We start from the raw sequence: 16,454 nt of genomic DNA, 5'->3' as shown, positions 1-16,454 counted from the left end.
ATAGTGGCTATGACAACCGCCGCCAAATCGATGTCTCCGACCACCATATTACTAGAATCGATGACCGAACTGTTGGAATAGTGGCTCCGATGACCGTCATTTGATTGGTGTTAAGTAACCCAACAGTCATATTTTTTTTTTTTTTTGACCCAACGGTCATAATTTTTAAATTTATATCCACCGGTCATAATTTTTAAATTCAAACGGTAAATTCAAACCTAACTGTCATCTTTTTTTATTTAATTTTGACCCAACGATTATAATTTTGAAATTTATATCCACCGGTCATAATTGAGAAATTCAAACCTAAAGGTCATATTTTTTAACTTTAAACCCAATGGTAAATTCAAACCTAATGGTCAAATTTTTGAAATTTAAACCCATTGGTAAATTCAAACCTAAAGGTCATATTTTTTTAACTTTAAACCCAATGGTAAATTCAAACCTAAAGGTCATATTTTTCAAACTTTAAACCCAACGGTAAATTCAAACCTAAATGTCATATTTTTTAACTTTAAACCCAATGGTAAATTTAAACCTAAAGGTCAAATTTTTGAAATTCAAACTCAAGTCACATTCTTGCTCTATAAATATGACCATTTTCTCTCTAATTTCCATCCACTTCTACAAAATTATCTCTTCCGTTTGGTTTTTGTTCTCTCTTAATGGATTCCCATTATGACATTGAGTTTGTTTTTCCAAATGATGAGCCTCCATTTGACTCGTCTTCTTCTGATGATGAGTTGGAACTTACTCTAGCTATTGCCATAGAAGAATTAAACAATGAAGGAGCAGCAACATCACGTCGTCGTTCTATTCAACCTCGCAGGTTTATCTGGTATAATCCTTTGCAAGATCATGACAGGCTTTTCCAAGATTATTTTGCTAAAACAGCAGTGTATCCTCCTAATGTATTTCGAAGGAGGTTTCAAATGAGTCATTCTCTTTTTCTACGTATTCATTCAAGAGTTGAAGCTACTGAACCATACTTTGTTCAAAAAAGAAATACCACTAACACACTCAGGTTGTCTTCCCTTCAAAAGATGACCGCTGCCCTATGAAGCCCTTGATTATGCTTGAATCAAAGATGATTGAGATGCCTTGATTCAGGTCACAATCAAAGGCTATGCTAAAAACTTGTACAACATAAAACATGCTATATATATATGCTGACAATAAGAGGGGGGGAAAAATGAGTTAAAGAGATATTAAGAAAAGAAACCACTTATCCTTTTGAATTAGTGTGTCATAACTATGTTATAGGTTACCTTATGTCATTGAAATATTTGCAAGCAACAAAAGATGAACAAGTCACAGAATGCTAATCAGTTCTACAAAATGGCCACTGTTAATCAGTTCTACAAATCACAGATGGTATCTCCAAATAAGCTTTCAAACAGCTCTTTGCTTACACTCCGAAAACAGAGACATTGCTTCACCCAAAATAGAATGACAAGAATAGAATCACAAATTGAATTGATTAATCAAGTGCTATTGTCCGTGCACAATACAAAATTTACAACATTGCATCTGTTTCCTTGTACAAGTGAAGACTACAGAAATATATCTAACATGATTAGAGATTGAATAATCATGTTCCTTGCACAAGTAAATACTACAAAAGAGATGTCTAACATCAAATCATCTAAGTCAACCATGTGCTAGTATCTTTGCAATATATAAAAAATTACTTGATTAGATATTGTCAATAATAATATTCAAATTTTGATGGAAAATTAGACCTTAACCTCTCCAAGATTTCCAAACAACGTAGATGAATATATTCTTTTTGCCCAAGATCCATGGTTCTTGTATCTTTCATTATAATTTCATCTTCCGCTTTCCTCTTTTCTACTTCATTCTTGTCTTCCTTGATATGAATCAACTCTCTTCGTTCTTTGGATGCAATGTGCATGAACTCTCTTCGTTCTTCAAATGCAATGCGCATACTTTCCTTTTTCTCCTCATGCATTCTCCTCTTTTCTTCCTTGATTTTGTCCAATTGGGAGGAAAGTATTGGGACCACGTCATCACAATTCTTTCTTTTCTTTAATTTCTCCTTTTCGGCCTTCTTGCCTATAGGTCTCTCCAAGGTTTCGCCAGAGTTCATCTCATCATTATCTTCATCCTGCAAAAGTATGACAAGATTGTGTGGCTGGCTGTCTAGTGTGGACTTTCAAATTATCTCTTTGAATCAACCACTTAGCTTCATTCCACAAAATTCTCCAACAATTTTCCAATTGAAATGCATTTTTGCTTTTACTTTTATACATAATTTTTGCATCTTCAATCTACAAAAGTAAAAAATTGAAAATAACGAGAATCATAAAACTAAAAGTGCAATGATGTACAATACATATTAGATGTTGAATCGAAATACCTTGTCATGCTCAGTTTTAACACTTTCATTCCGGTTCTCAATTAGGGCCAAGTATCCACAAAACTTGTTGGTCTCCCTTTGAATTGTTGACCACCGACTACATAAAGAATCCTTGGAGTGATTAAATTTCTTGTCATTGTGGAAGGTGGACCAAATTCTATCCCAAAATGTTGTGTTTTTGGTCTGTCGATGTCACGGCATCTAAGCTAATATTGAGCCATGCCGACACTAGCTTAATGTCTTCATCTACGGTGAAGTTGTTTCCCCGTTGACTTCTCTTAGTAGTTGATTTTTTTGCAATAGGGGGTGTAGATTGTCCCATTTCAACTTCGGGTGGAGATTGATGGACATTCACATCTAAATGCGGAGTGGACATCAAAATACTTCTGTCAAAAGACTCAAAACCTTGTTCCTTGTCTTATAAAATGTCAAGGAAGAAGGGATTTTGTGAGTCCATCACCTAACAAACACCAAAGTAATTCAGAAGCAGCATTAATAAGCAACACCAAAGTAATTATCAGGCACCAAAAAATCCACATGTGCAAAAAGTATATGTCACCAGCTAATCTAATTATCACACTTTTTTAAGTTCAAGTACAACCTATATTGGCAGTAACTAATATGATCTCCAAGCATTTTATAATTCATAATCAGAGATGTTCTAGATCAACAACATGTATACAATATGACCAATTTGAATGAGATCAAGAATTTCCATAAGAAACTAAAACCTAAATTGCAAACCCTGTTTTGACTAATAAGTAATGATTCCTATAATCCCAAATTAACATTGAACAAATTTTAATAGTTAACACTAATACCTAGTAACAACATTAAGAAACAGATTACTTAGGATTGCCTGTATAGATCCTAAAATTGGCCAATAAGCTAGCAAAAGCATCAATATAAAAAAATTTCAATACAACAAAATTAAAGCTTTTAGTAAACAAATGAGTAAAGATTCCTATATATAATTGGACATACACTCATACATAATGCGTAAGTTCCAAGGACAGGCTACTGATTAAAAAAAAAAAAAAAAAACCCAAACCTGTTGGTAATGTTCATGAAAATTGGAAGAACTGCAACGTTGCATATTAACTTTGAAAAACTGAAAACCAACAATGATCTGTCATAGAAAAAAAATTCCTCAATGCACAAACCCACCATGAAATAATGCGTAAAAAAATTATATCCACTCCTAAGTTTCCTCAAGAACGTATATACCCTGTTCAAGCAATCCATAAACAAGGGAGAAATAGAAATCCGGGTGTGTTCCGAAGAATCCCTAAAAAAAAACCCCCAAACCAGAAAAAACTTGAAACAAGAAACCCTAAAAAAAATTTAGTTTAGAGAAACTCCCAAGAATCTTGCTTGAAACCAAAAAACAAAAAAACCCTAAAATCTCAATGAGAAAAACTCATACATTTTTAGAGAAAATTGCCCCAAAGCCTAATAGGGATACCTCCAAGTTGATCCACCCTCCTCACGGGGTGGCAAAAACCCTAAACCGATCACATAGTTTCCCATGGTGATGACAATGAGCAAGAGTTGATAAGAAACAAACGAAGAGTGAAGATGAGAGGAAGAGCTCAAGAATAAAACAGGGAGAGACAAGCTAAGAGGCGTTGGTGTTGCTCAGTGAGAGGAGGGAGAAAAAAAGTGTGAAAAATGTGTTTTTATACTATACGAAGATAACATTAAAATAATAAATGGAAGTGCTACAGTAACCGTGCATATATGCACGGTTACTGTAGCAATTGTGCATAAATGCACAATTTTACACCCACTGATGTGGGTGTTTTTTTGGGCCAAAATGTGTAAAAGGACTACCTTTTTCTATTTTGCAAAACTTTTCACCAACTGATGTAATTGCTCTTAATATTTATCCTTCATATTTTTTATCTGGCTAAATGATATGCATTACTAATAACATGTGTATGTACTTTTGGTTGAGACAAACACATTTAATATGATTGGAAAGGAGACACAAGATGGGAGTTTTATTGAATTTTATTGACATACACGAAACTTATGTGTACTTACTAACTAGAGACTTTCTAGCAAAGATTTTTTATAAGAGGTTTTTTTCGTTAGAAAACATATAATTTTATTTTTATTTTGTTTTGGAAAGGGAATACCAGCTATAGATATGGACTTCTTCTCAACGGAAGAAAAAAAAAAAAAAAAAAAAAACTATAAATATGGACTAGGTGATCACTTTAATTTTTGAGTTTTTTGGGGCCAACTTTAAATTTTAGGGTTGATTTTAAATTTTGGAGGGCCAAAGTAAAAATATTTTTGAACAAACACTTTAGAAAAATTGCAAGGGGCCATAGCCTCCCTATCTAGTCATGGGTCCATTTTTGAGGCCCTATTTGGTTTGAAGAAAAAAGTGTTATTTTCTATATTCATTTTCATTTTTTTGTGGGACTCACTATAAAAAATTTGTATTAGTTTTCCTTTTCAAAACCCAAAAAAAGTGTATTTGAATACAAAAAATGAAAACAACTTTTGAGCGTTTTCATTTTCAACAAAAATGAACAGTGGCATTTTTGTAATAAACCAGAATATGTGGCCCCCACACTTAGCTGTATTTCACTCCACCAATGTCTCTTTCTCTCTCCATATATACAGATTACCAAATCTCTCTCTCTCTCTCTCTCAAGTCTCCATGCTCTTCACCTCTTCCTTCTCTTTGGTTTCAAAATCAAAATCCTTGAAAATGATTTCTCTCTCTACTGGACAAGAATGTTCTCTCTCTCTCTTCGGCAAGATCATTTGTTTTCTCTCTCTCTCTCTTTGGCTAGGTTAATTTGGGTTTTTTTTTTTTTAGCACTAAACCAATTGGGTTAATTTGGCGGTGGTGAATCCAAGTTGTAGCTTTGTTTTCTCTCTCTCCCTTTAGCTAGATTAACATTGGTCTGAGTTTTCCTTTTGAGTTTGGTGATGATGAATTCAAGTTGTAGCTGTGATAGTAGGTTTGGTGGTGGGTGTGGGTGTAGGTGTGGTGATTAATTTGGGTTTTGGTTTTGTTTGGGTATGGCTATGGCCATTTCTTTCTCTCTCTTCTCCACTCTCTCTAGGTGGTTGTTGAGTGGCTGTGTGTATGTGGTTTTCAGATTTGGTAATGGTGATGTTGTGGGTTTTGATTAGTTGTGGTAGTGATGAAGGTGGGAGTATGCTCTTCTATACTTTCTGTATTTCTATCTAAAGGTGGATTTGAGGAGTTTAGGGGTGAGTTTGCTAAAATCTAATGGTGGATCCATAGTTGTGTGGTGTTTATTTTTAGGCATATTTGCTCTGACTTGTACTAGTTTGTAGGAGGGAAGTGTTTTCTAGTGGGTGGGATAACTGCAAAAAGCTTCCTTTGTGTATATATCTGTTGGGTTTGTAAAAAAAAAGTTAGGGAAGACTAAAACTGAAAGTTGATGTCAAACAAAAAAATGAGTTAGGAATAAAAAATGAGAATAAGATTTGAGTATAGAAAATGAAAATAGAAAATGAATCCACACTTGCCACAAACCAAACAAGGCCTGAGTGTCTCTTTAGGCAAGAGGCCATTCTCTTTTTTCTTCTTGTTAGTCAAGTGTCTTCTTTCTTTCTTTCTTTCTTTCTTTCTTTTTTCATTTTTTTTTTTCTCTTTTGTTGAATCTTTGGCTCATAACTAACTTGAACAAGCTTGTTGGGGTAATATGGACTGGCTTTTTGGTGTTATCTTTTGCATTTTGACATTTTCCTTCACTCTTAAAGTGCAAGACACATTGACCCTATGTTCCTTTATAATATCTATAGATCGTTTGCTATTGGTGCTAAGCTTCTTGTGGCCTATATTAGTTCATAATTTTTACAGGGTAAATTACTTCAAAGGAGCATTTGGTTTACCGTGATATACATCACATCAATGTCACATTACCGTAATGTGAACATTACCATGTGTTTGGTTCACTTCATTGTTTCTAGGATTACAATAAGCTAAGATTACAAAATATATCACATCACCATAATCTCATTATCGTACTAAATTGGGGTAATCTTATATTACTTATTGTTATAATAATCTATCCAATTGACAAAATTGCCCATGATAATAAAATTTTATTTACAAAATTGCCCTAATATATTTTCAAACCCTAGCCTCTCTCTTATCAAACTTAAATCCACCCCCCCCCCCCACTTCCTTCTCTCCCTCCCTTACAATTCAAACCCTAACCTAACTCTAAATCTCTGCTCCAATGGAATCCTCAAACCTTAGGGTTTTCTTTAACAAATCTCTGCGGCCAATTCCACCTTTTAGTTTGTTCACCGCACCATTGAGAACTTTTCTCTAATGCTTTGTGAGCCCAATCTTACTCCTCAACACATTATTCTCTCATGAAATACTCAAGTCGCACTAGGTCCAACGATACTGCACGACATAATCGAGACCACCGATGATGACAATGACAACAAGTCAATGGATTCGTCGTTGTCATATTGGTTTACGCGATCTTGGCCATCGATATTTGATTTCCGAAGAGCTTTGCACCACCGGCAATGGCACCAAGTTCACTAATGAGATTTTATGATTTTCTTCTTGAAACATTTTGATTTGTTGTATGGTTTTGAAGTTTGGTTAATGAGAAAGGGGAAGAAATTTGTTTTATTCTTTTAGAACTGTGTTTTTTGTTTAATGAGAACTGTGTTTTTTGGTTAATGAGATGGGAGAAGAAAGTGAAATAAATTTTTCTTCAATATGCTATCATTTTTTTAAAAAAATAAAATTTTATGTACTTACTTTTATATGGACATTTTTGGTAATTCATTGTAAAAATTGTAATATCAAAGCAATGGTATCTATATTAGGAATGTAACTAATGCACCAAACATAGTAATGTAATATTGCTGTAATGTGATTCAATTAATATATATAAGTCAACAATAATATAATATTGCAATGATATGTGTCGCATCATATGAACCAACCGCTCCTTAATTTATTTGTTGTAGTGGACAATATTAGGACAATTTCATATGCATTTTTCATATATCTAATATTTTTTCGCAAAAGGATCTTAAAAATTTCAATTACATTCAATAAAAGAGTTAGAAGGTACAGCAGGTGATATATCCAAAATATATATTCTCTCCAAAATCAAACAACTCATGAGTCAATTGCTAATTGGCCCATATCGTGAGTGTCGTGGGTCACTTTGTTCTATATAACTGAATTTTGAACTCTCACGTGCAGTCCAGTTGCGGATTGCTTGGTCTTGCAAGTCACCTCGCGAGTTGCACTGTCCAGCTGCTCTTCATGGATTTCTAAGCCCAACCCAAATACATTAAAAGCTTACAAAATACATAGAAATTAAGCAGGAAATTATTAAATATGAGACACGAAATAAATCCAACATAATACAAGAAAAATCACAACTTAACACAAAAGCAATCGACCTAAGTTGGTCTCCTAAGGTACTGTGACCAATATAAACAGTTTACTTTTCATACAATCTTCTGATAAATAAATTGAAAATAATTCTATGCACACGTTGTTTACATTATAGAAATAGCTAAATAATCAAGATACAAACAATTTAGTTATTTTACAAAACACATGATAAGATGATGAACGAAAACAGTCAAAAAAGGTAAGAGTATGCAACACAACTCGTTTTGACATTGATAAAAATATCTAAGAATGCATGAACACGTGAGAATATGAATATGCAAATCCTAGATGCTTTTTCTATAGGATAAATGAGCATATTTCATATACAATCAGTAAAATTTAGGTTAAAACACATCTAACTTATCTTTATATAAATTTCATGTGAATTCAGTCAACATCATTCTTATGCAAAAGAATTCGTAGATCTATCCTAAATGACATGCATGTGAACATTCTTTTCTAAAATGGATTAGATTTATACTTTATTTTATTTTTTTCATTTTTATAAGATGCAAGATATACTAACACATGTTGAAAATTGATCTAATGATGCACACACATTCTATTTAGCGAAGGTGAAAGCATTAAATAAAACTCGTTTTGACATTAATGAAAATACCTAAGAATGCATGAACACGTGGGTATATGAAATTATGAATATCCAATCCCTATATGCTTTTTCTACATGATAAATCGAACATACTTCACATACAATCATGAAAATTTGAATTACAAATGGAAATTTATCAATCTAATTTATCTTTACATGATTTCATTTGAATTCAATCAACATCACTCTAATGCCACAAAACAAAAAGCATGGATCTATCCTAAATGAAGTGAAAAATGAAATTCTTATCTTGCATGGATCAGATTTTTTACTTTTATTCAATTTTATGATTTTTTGAGATCCAAGATATAATAATGCATGCCCAAAATTTATGTAATGATGCACACACGAGCTATCTAGCAAAGGAAACCTTGAATGCAACGGACCTACGTCATATGACTAACTTAGACATATGGATCTACACGTATAAACACTTTACAGACTGCGATCTTTGCAAAGTGTGGAAGATGTGGCTATCTTCCCATATTGCTAAATTTGAAGGTGGTGATCATTGGATATGATCACATGGGTGGTTATGGTGGCGAAGATGAGTCTCATGGGACTGTTGTTGTCGTTCTTATCATGAGCTCATGATTGGATCTCAACAACACAAAATAAAAATGATAAAGTTATTACAGAAGATTGATTTTTAAATTAACATGCTAATAAATGTTAATGATGTCAGTTCAATCAACAACCGATGAGTAAAATAATATTTATATTATTAATGACACATCAGTTTGTAAATTTTATATAGTAAAATTTATAATATCTCTCTAATATTAGTTTGTAAGCCTTATAGCATGAAATTTGCATATTGTATTACAGAGATTTCTTTGTCAAATGGCATTTTAAGTGAGTTTCAATTAGCTTAATAGATAAAGTTTCTTATCCTCGAATTAATATTATAGGTTAAATTCCATCCTACACCAAGAAGAAATTCATAGCTGTCTTGACTTAATGGTAAAGTTTTACTACCATCTATTAGGGTACATAATAGAACCTATAGATATTTCATATCTTATCCTATCTAAAGAATAGAAAAGTGGCATCTAAAAGCTTTGTTTTTGGGTCATCAGACAATCTAATTTTGCAGATAAAAATATGACAAATGTTTGTGGGAAGATTCATATCCTTACCACATGAATGAAAATGACTCTATAAATAGCTCCGTTCAGCCATGTAGTTGTATCCCACAAAGTTAAGGAAACTCAACAACTGACATTTGCGATGGTAATCTTTTTTGTTTTTTGCTTTATGATATGGTTAGCTCAAGTTTAATCTAAACTCCCTTTTTTAGAAAAAGCTGATAATATATACATGTCCATGTAGGAGTCCTTTGCTATTGTACGTATCATGATCTTGGTTTTAGTGACAATAATTTGTGGTATTGGGGAAGCGGCTCAAGTTGAATATTTTAATGTTATGGATTATGGAGCCAAAGGAGATGCCATTACAGACGATTCTGTGGTAATGCTTTCATATTCTTTGGTCCATGAGAAATTAATTTTGAACCCCCTTTATATTAGGTTTCTTCAATTAATTATCACCTTTGAACTTTCAATTCAGTGTCTATTTGATTCCTTTTTTTTTTTTTTTTTAATTTAAATAATTAACCCCCTAAGCATTAGTGTAATTTTTCTTAGTATCTTATGTAGGAAAATAAGGCTAAATGAACAAGTTTAATTCAATAATACAAATCCTAAAAAATTAGCAATGACAAAAATAAATAGATAGAGTTAGAAAGATCTCAAAAACTATAGAATCATACAAAATGCATTGTCTTTAAAGGTTGATTCGTGCCACCCGAAGTAAAACTCGGTGCGAATGGCTCTCTTAATTGAATAACCCCCTAAGATTAGACTATAGTGATTTTTTCAAGTTAATCACATACGCAAGCAAGAAGAACTAAGAACAACATTAATTTGTCTTTCCTTAAAACTAAAAATTGACGCTAAAATTTTCAGTGGAGATGAGCAAAAAAAATAGAGCAAAATAGAGGGGAAGAGGCGGTCGTGTAGCTAAAAAAAAAAATTGAAGAGAATAAAGAATAAAGGGTTTTATAAACCAACCAATGTGAGGGCTTATGGGCTGCAACGTTCACTATGCATGCCAACGAGCATCATATTAAATGCCCCAACGGGCTGCTTGTTTAATGCCCAACGGGTAGAACCAAATTGGGCTAAAAGGAAAAGAAAAGGAAAATGAATGAGGCTCAAGAGAGATAGAGACAAGCTTAAATCCAACTTTAACCCTTAGTCCATTATCTTTCAATCTATCACTTTAGTGGTGTTATGGTTTATAAAGATACATGAGAACTTATCTCTAATCGATGTGGGACACAAGCACAGTTTAAGAATTTGAAACACACATACTCCAACATCTTATGGCATTTAAAAATTATTGATAATTAAAAAAAAAAAATCATATATACACCAGCCATGCACGGAATTAAATACATTTAATAAAAATATATATATATAGAAGATTTTATTTGTCACAAACCTTTTATATCTAAGGAGTTAATAGTTTAAATTAAAAGTCGAAGAACCAAATTGACACTCACATAAAAACTTGAGGGTGCATGCATGATATTTACGAAAATTCCTTTTTTTTTTCTTTTTTTGTATATTAATACAATGATACTTTTGTATGTGTAGGCATTTTTAAAGGCATGGAATGATACATGTAATTCCGAGACCGATGAACCTACTATGGTTATTCCAAGAAGGCAATTTTTCTTGCGACCCACAACCTTTCGTGGTCCTTGCAAGTCTAAAGTTCATTTTGCTGTAAGTCAAAACGAAATATAAAATTTGCATACTTGGATTCTATGATCTTTTTTTTTTTTTTTTTTTTTTTTGAAAACGATTCTATGATCTAGTTTAATGAGGGGCTTTTCCTTTATATTTTTAAAAGAGGTTTCTTGTGTCTCAAAAAGGCTTCCCATTTAGAACAAAATATTATGTTGCTTAGCAATAAGCTAATTAGAGTCCTAAAAAATTTTACAAAATATTTTACAGTTGTCAAAATAACAAATTATTAACTCTTTGCATCCTTCATAGACTGTCACTTTTTTTTGTCATGGGTAGCCAATGGTTGTATATATGCAAAACCTAAATTATTTTTAAATTTTTCTATATTTCTGCCATTATCAAAAGAAAGTTCAACATAATGACTTCCTACAAGAGTGAGCATTACCGTATACCATAAGTTCATTACCCTTGATGTAAAATTATAAATTCATATAAAATATTAAAAAAAATTAAAATTTGTAAATAATCTAAAATAGATTCTAATTGCATTTTTTAACTTTATGCCAAACATCTTGCCAAATTTAAAACTATTTATAGTCTATTTAAAACTACTTCTAACTTATTGTTCTTAAAGCTCGTTTAAAACTACTTGCTTCCCATTTTTTAAATTAATTCAAATTTTCTTATTAAAATTTATTATTAATTTAGGTATAAATTTCAATGAAATGATAGCATTACAAGGTTTTTGGAAGTGTTGACAAAAAGTTCAAAAACGAATATTTTTAACATTAATTTGACTTACTAAATGTATCTAATTGTTTTTTTTTTTTTTTTAATAGCATCCATACATATGCAGTAACAATGGAAATAGATATCTTAAAATTATTTTAGAAAACTTTTTATAAGTAAAAATAAAAACACTTAGAGAAAATTTCACGTACATGACAATGGATGACATAGAGATGGGATTCTTTTGCAGATTTTGGGAGTTTTATTTGCACCTTCTGGTCCAAAGGAATGGAAAGAGTTGAATGATACTGTGAAATTTATAGAATTTGAGTATGTGAATGGGCTCTATATACATGGGGTTGGCCTAATAAATGGTCGTGGAAAGGGTTGGTGGGATATCTCATGCAGATATCATCCTGACCTTAAGGTACGTATATCACTACACTTTTGGTACATTTGCTTTTCTCTACTATATACTTTTGGTAAATTCAAAATTTTGTTATCTAAATATATTTTGCACACTTTAACAAGGTTAATATTTCAACAGGAATGTGGCAAAGGTGCACCCACGGTACGATTCAAACTTCTTCTTCTTATTATTATTATTATTAAAAAAGTTTTTTGATTATAAAGTATGAAAATTGTTATAAATATTTCAAGTTTTAGTAACACATTAGTTTAAAAAATTATTATAATAAACTTCGAATCACAAACCTAACATTATTACTTAATTTAATTTGCATCTATTATTTTTGTTTTTATACCAAAATTGTGTGGCGGTCTATATTCTCTTTTTGCAGGCACTCAGATTTCATAAGAGTAATGATATCCACATGAGCCAGATTAGAATAATTGATAGTCCCCAAACCCATATTCTTTTACTGGGATGCAATGATGTTGAATTCGAAGGCCTATTCATAAAATCACCAGATGGAAGCCCAAACACTGATGGAATTCATATTCAAGCTACAAATAATGTATTCATCAACAGTTCCTTTATTGGCTCTGGTAATTGTCTTTCCTCTTGGCTTCTTCAAAAACTTCTTCTTTTTATTTTATTGTATATACGTGAGATTGCATTAATTTCACTGCTTGCATCAAAATAAAGCCGTAGCTGGTTTGGACTCACTCTTAAACCAATTTTTTTTGGTAATTACTCAATAACACCTTCAATTCAACACTTTAAAATATTAATACAAAGCAACTAAATGAGGATATTTGTTATTTTAGAGATTTTATGGGGTTATTTTGTTCATTTTAAAGATTTTGGAAACAATGTAATGTTTTTCTACTGCTATAAAAATGAGAAAAAATATTTCTAGAAAATGTTTTAAACCAAAACAAATGAGGCCTACATGAAGAGGAATTTGAACCTGCGTTTTGTTTTATGGGAGAATCAAGCAATGATATGGAACCATAGGGCTTCTAGTGTCCACTATTTTATTAGTTGATATTTTAGATATAAAAACAATAACTTCATGTTGTTAATATTGACAAGCAGGTGATGATTGTGTCTCTATTGGAGATGGAATTTCAAATGTAAACATCACTTATGTCACGTGCGGGCCGGGTCATGGAATAAGGTAAGAGAAGGGCAAGCACACTATATTAATATATATAAAATTTCTATAATAATTTGTTAGTTATCTTCAAATTTACACCTTAGGCTTAAATATTTCTTATTCTTTGGCAGTGTAGTATTTGCAAAACTATGTAAAATTTTGTGTTCGTTATTACTTGTCTTTATTGTTATTGCATGCTTTTCAAAAAAGAAAAAAAGAAAATTTTCATTTATATTATTTTCCTTTTGTTAAAATTTAATTTGCAAGATTTCTATTTACAAGAGGCTTTTAAGATCTTTCGTTTGATTCTTCATTGGTGATAGCATTGGAAGTTTAGGCGGAAGTGGAAATGTGGTAAATGTATCAAACATCCATGTGAGGCATGCTATCTTCAATGGGACACAAAATGGGGCACGAATCAAGACATATCAGGTATGATTGGAGAGCAACTTATAGTCTATATATGGACCAGTTATTTGCAATAAAGATGATTAATAATGTGCTCAGTTAGCATACTATTAAATAAACATAGATATTGCAACTATATATGATTCTTTTTTTAACGCCAAAACAAATGGCAGATAGAGGTTTTACCAATGATATAAACTTGGGCATAATATATATATATATATATATTTTAACAAAAAATCATTTTGATGTTTTTATTTTATTTTCTTTTAGACCAGATTGATAATATTAATTCAATCTTTTGTTAGACTGGGAGAGGTGAAGTTCGGGATGTTGAGTTTTCAGATATAAAATTCATAGACGCTGGAAATCCAATAATCATCGACCAATACTATTGTGGCAACCCTAATGGCTGCCCACCAACAGTAAGTCAATCTGACTCTTGTTGCATCATATTTTCCCTTACCTATTAGTACTACTAAGTTTAGAGAAATATGCATGTTTGACTGAATATAGAACAAATATTTGAGCTACAGAATCTTAACTCTAGAAAGAATTGTGGTATTTGTTGTGTACTAATAGAATGTTGGAGTTCAAATAAGCAATGTGAGCTACACAGACATGTATGGGACATCAAAGGCCGATGTAGCAGTCAATTTTAATTGCAGTGGAAATGTTGCTTGCACCGACATCAAATTGGAAAATATCAACTTGACATCTTCAACAATTGGGAAGCAAGTCACTTCTAGTTGCAACAATGCTTATGGAGAGGCAAAAGGAACGATTGAACCCAAGTCCTGTCTAAATTCGAAAACTTGAAAGTAGCCAATGTTGCCCTTTCTTTTCATTAACATTGAATAATGTTGTTGGATATTATGATTATCTTGCTGTAGTCATATATATTATATTAAAAATGAAGCAGAATAAAAATTCAAGTTAGTTTCTAATTGTTGTTTAATCTTATGTTATGTATTCAATTTAATTTTCTTAATTTTAATGTCAAGTGATTCATTCCTAATACTTAGCACAAACAGAAAAAAGCCTGGAAACTAATATGAGTATCTCACTCACCACCTCTCCATTACTACTTTTAGATGTTATTACGCCTAAACACAAGTTACGTATAACCCAGTTCCTATTCTCATAGATTCATTAATCTCATAAGATATGCATCAAATCACTCACAAAAAGCTTCACTAGATTGATGCGGTCGACCAGACAGAATCCTAGATTGGGGATGTTGAGAATGAATATATTTGACCACATTTGATTGCCCAATGGCTGCATTAAAATTCACGCAAGAGACAATTTCAACGCTACATTTTGTTTTGTTATTGTTTTATTATTATTATTATTTTTGGGTAAATTATAATTCACCTCATGTTAACAAATTTTTTAAGTATTCAATTTTGATCTCTTTAAGTTAAAATGAAATTGTTTGGAATACTTTGGATGGAATCCTAACAATTTCATTTTAATCCAAAATTTAACAATTGAAAATTTTGAGCAAAAAATTGTAATTGAGCCAAATCACAGAGAAATAAATTGTATGTTTTTCCTTATATTAAAAATCCCATAGAAAACTAGGTTAAATACTTTGATTGTAATGCACTTCTCCCCCAAAAATAACACCGTCTTAAAAACTCCTTCAATTCTAAAAAATTAAAAAAATTCGAACATTTATTGTCTTAAAAAATTTTAGACTCATTGACCTATACTATACTACACCATTTCCATGTGCATCTATATTTTTTTTTTTTTTCATATATAATTGAACTTTGAAAGGCAGCATAAATTTAAGTATAGTAGATTGTACCACGAATGACCAAACAATAACCCAATTGCATAACTCTTTCCGAACTTATATAACAGAAAATAAAAAAACAAAACAAACAAAGAAAAAGCTTAAAGTGAGGCTTTTTTTCCCGCTAGCTAGAGAGCTTTTCAAAGTGGAAGCAAGAGAAAAATAGGTAAATGCAATGAATTTATGTAATTTGGCCTAAAGGCCTATGTATATACCGAAAATTAATCCTTAATGATTACATATTTGCTATATAAATTGTGTATTAAAATGAACCCATAAAAATATATTTATGGCAGTCTAAATCTTAGACTTACTAGGGTTACAAGACTTAGCAAAACAAGTAGAATTAGGATTGATTCTCGGTTTTTTTTAAATAAAAAAATATACGTTTAGAATTAGGATTTCTTTGCTTGCACACACAATAAGATTGGAATTGGCTTGAATTATAGTTGAAATTGTGATGATCGAAATATCTTCTATCCACACTAATAAACCTATGTCATATATTCATTATATTGCACGTTTAGCAATGTTATAAACTACAATGTTACCTTCACAATGAACATGAGAATAACTAATTTTCCTAAAGGCCTCTACGATGAACTTTGCATCTTGTATCAAATGACCAAAGGAGGTAGTCAAGCTAGTCTCGTCTTTTGAGAATTAATGACGATCTTTGAATCTCCTTCCAACATTGTTAAAACGACATCAACTTCCAATTATAAAGCTCTAGCAGTTGCTACAGCTTCTACAGTTCAAGATACGTTGTCTTTGAGA

The 16,454-nt window shown here is 31.6% G+C and overlaps 1 protein-coding gene across 1 annotated transcript; it reads left to right on the top strand.

Moving 5' to 3' along the window:
• Window positions 1–665: 665 nt before the first annotated feature.
• On the top strand, window positions 666–14,692 carry LOC115990330 (polygalacturonase-like). Its single transcript, XM_031114168.1, has 11 exons — window positions 666–911; window positions 1,294–1,374; window positions 9,751–9,888; window positions 11,079–11,210; window positions 12,154–12,330; window positions 12,451–12,474; window positions 12,704–12,911; window positions 13,405–13,486; window positions 13,789–13,897; window positions 14,182–14,298; window positions 14,456–14,692. The coding sequence occupies exons 1-11, from the start codon at window positions 666–668 to the stop codon at window positions 14,690–14,692; spliced, it is 1,551 nt and encodes a 516-aa protein (XP_030970028.1).
• Window positions 14,693–16,454: the final 1,762 nt, after the last annotated feature.

Source organism: Quercus lobata, chromosome 5 (assembly GCF_001633185.2).
Source record: "Quercus lobata isolate SW786 chromosome 5, ValleyOak3.0 Primary Assembly, whole genome shotgun sequence".
Classification (NCBI taxonomy): Eukaryota; Viridiplantae; Streptophyta; class Magnoliopsida; order Fagales; family Fagaceae; genus Quercus; species Quercus lobata.
The sequence above is the reverse complement of the archived record's forward strand: the minus strand, read 5'-3'. Positions and strand labels throughout refer to the sequence as shown.

Bases quoted from the DNA above. Each gene is read 5' to 3' on its own strand.
- LOC115990330 (XM_031114168.1), top strand. From the start codon at position 666: ATGGATTCCCATTATGACATTGAGTTTGTTTTTCCAAATGATGAGCCT. The intron at 12,912-13,404 runs GTAATTGTCTTT...ATTGACAAGCAG, and splicing joins CAGTTCCTTTATTGGCTCTG to GTGATGATTGTGTCTCTATT. The intron at 13,898-14,181 runs GTATGATTGGAG...ATCTTTTGTTAG, and splicing joins CACGAATCAAGACATATCAG to ACTGGGAGAGGTGAAGTTCG.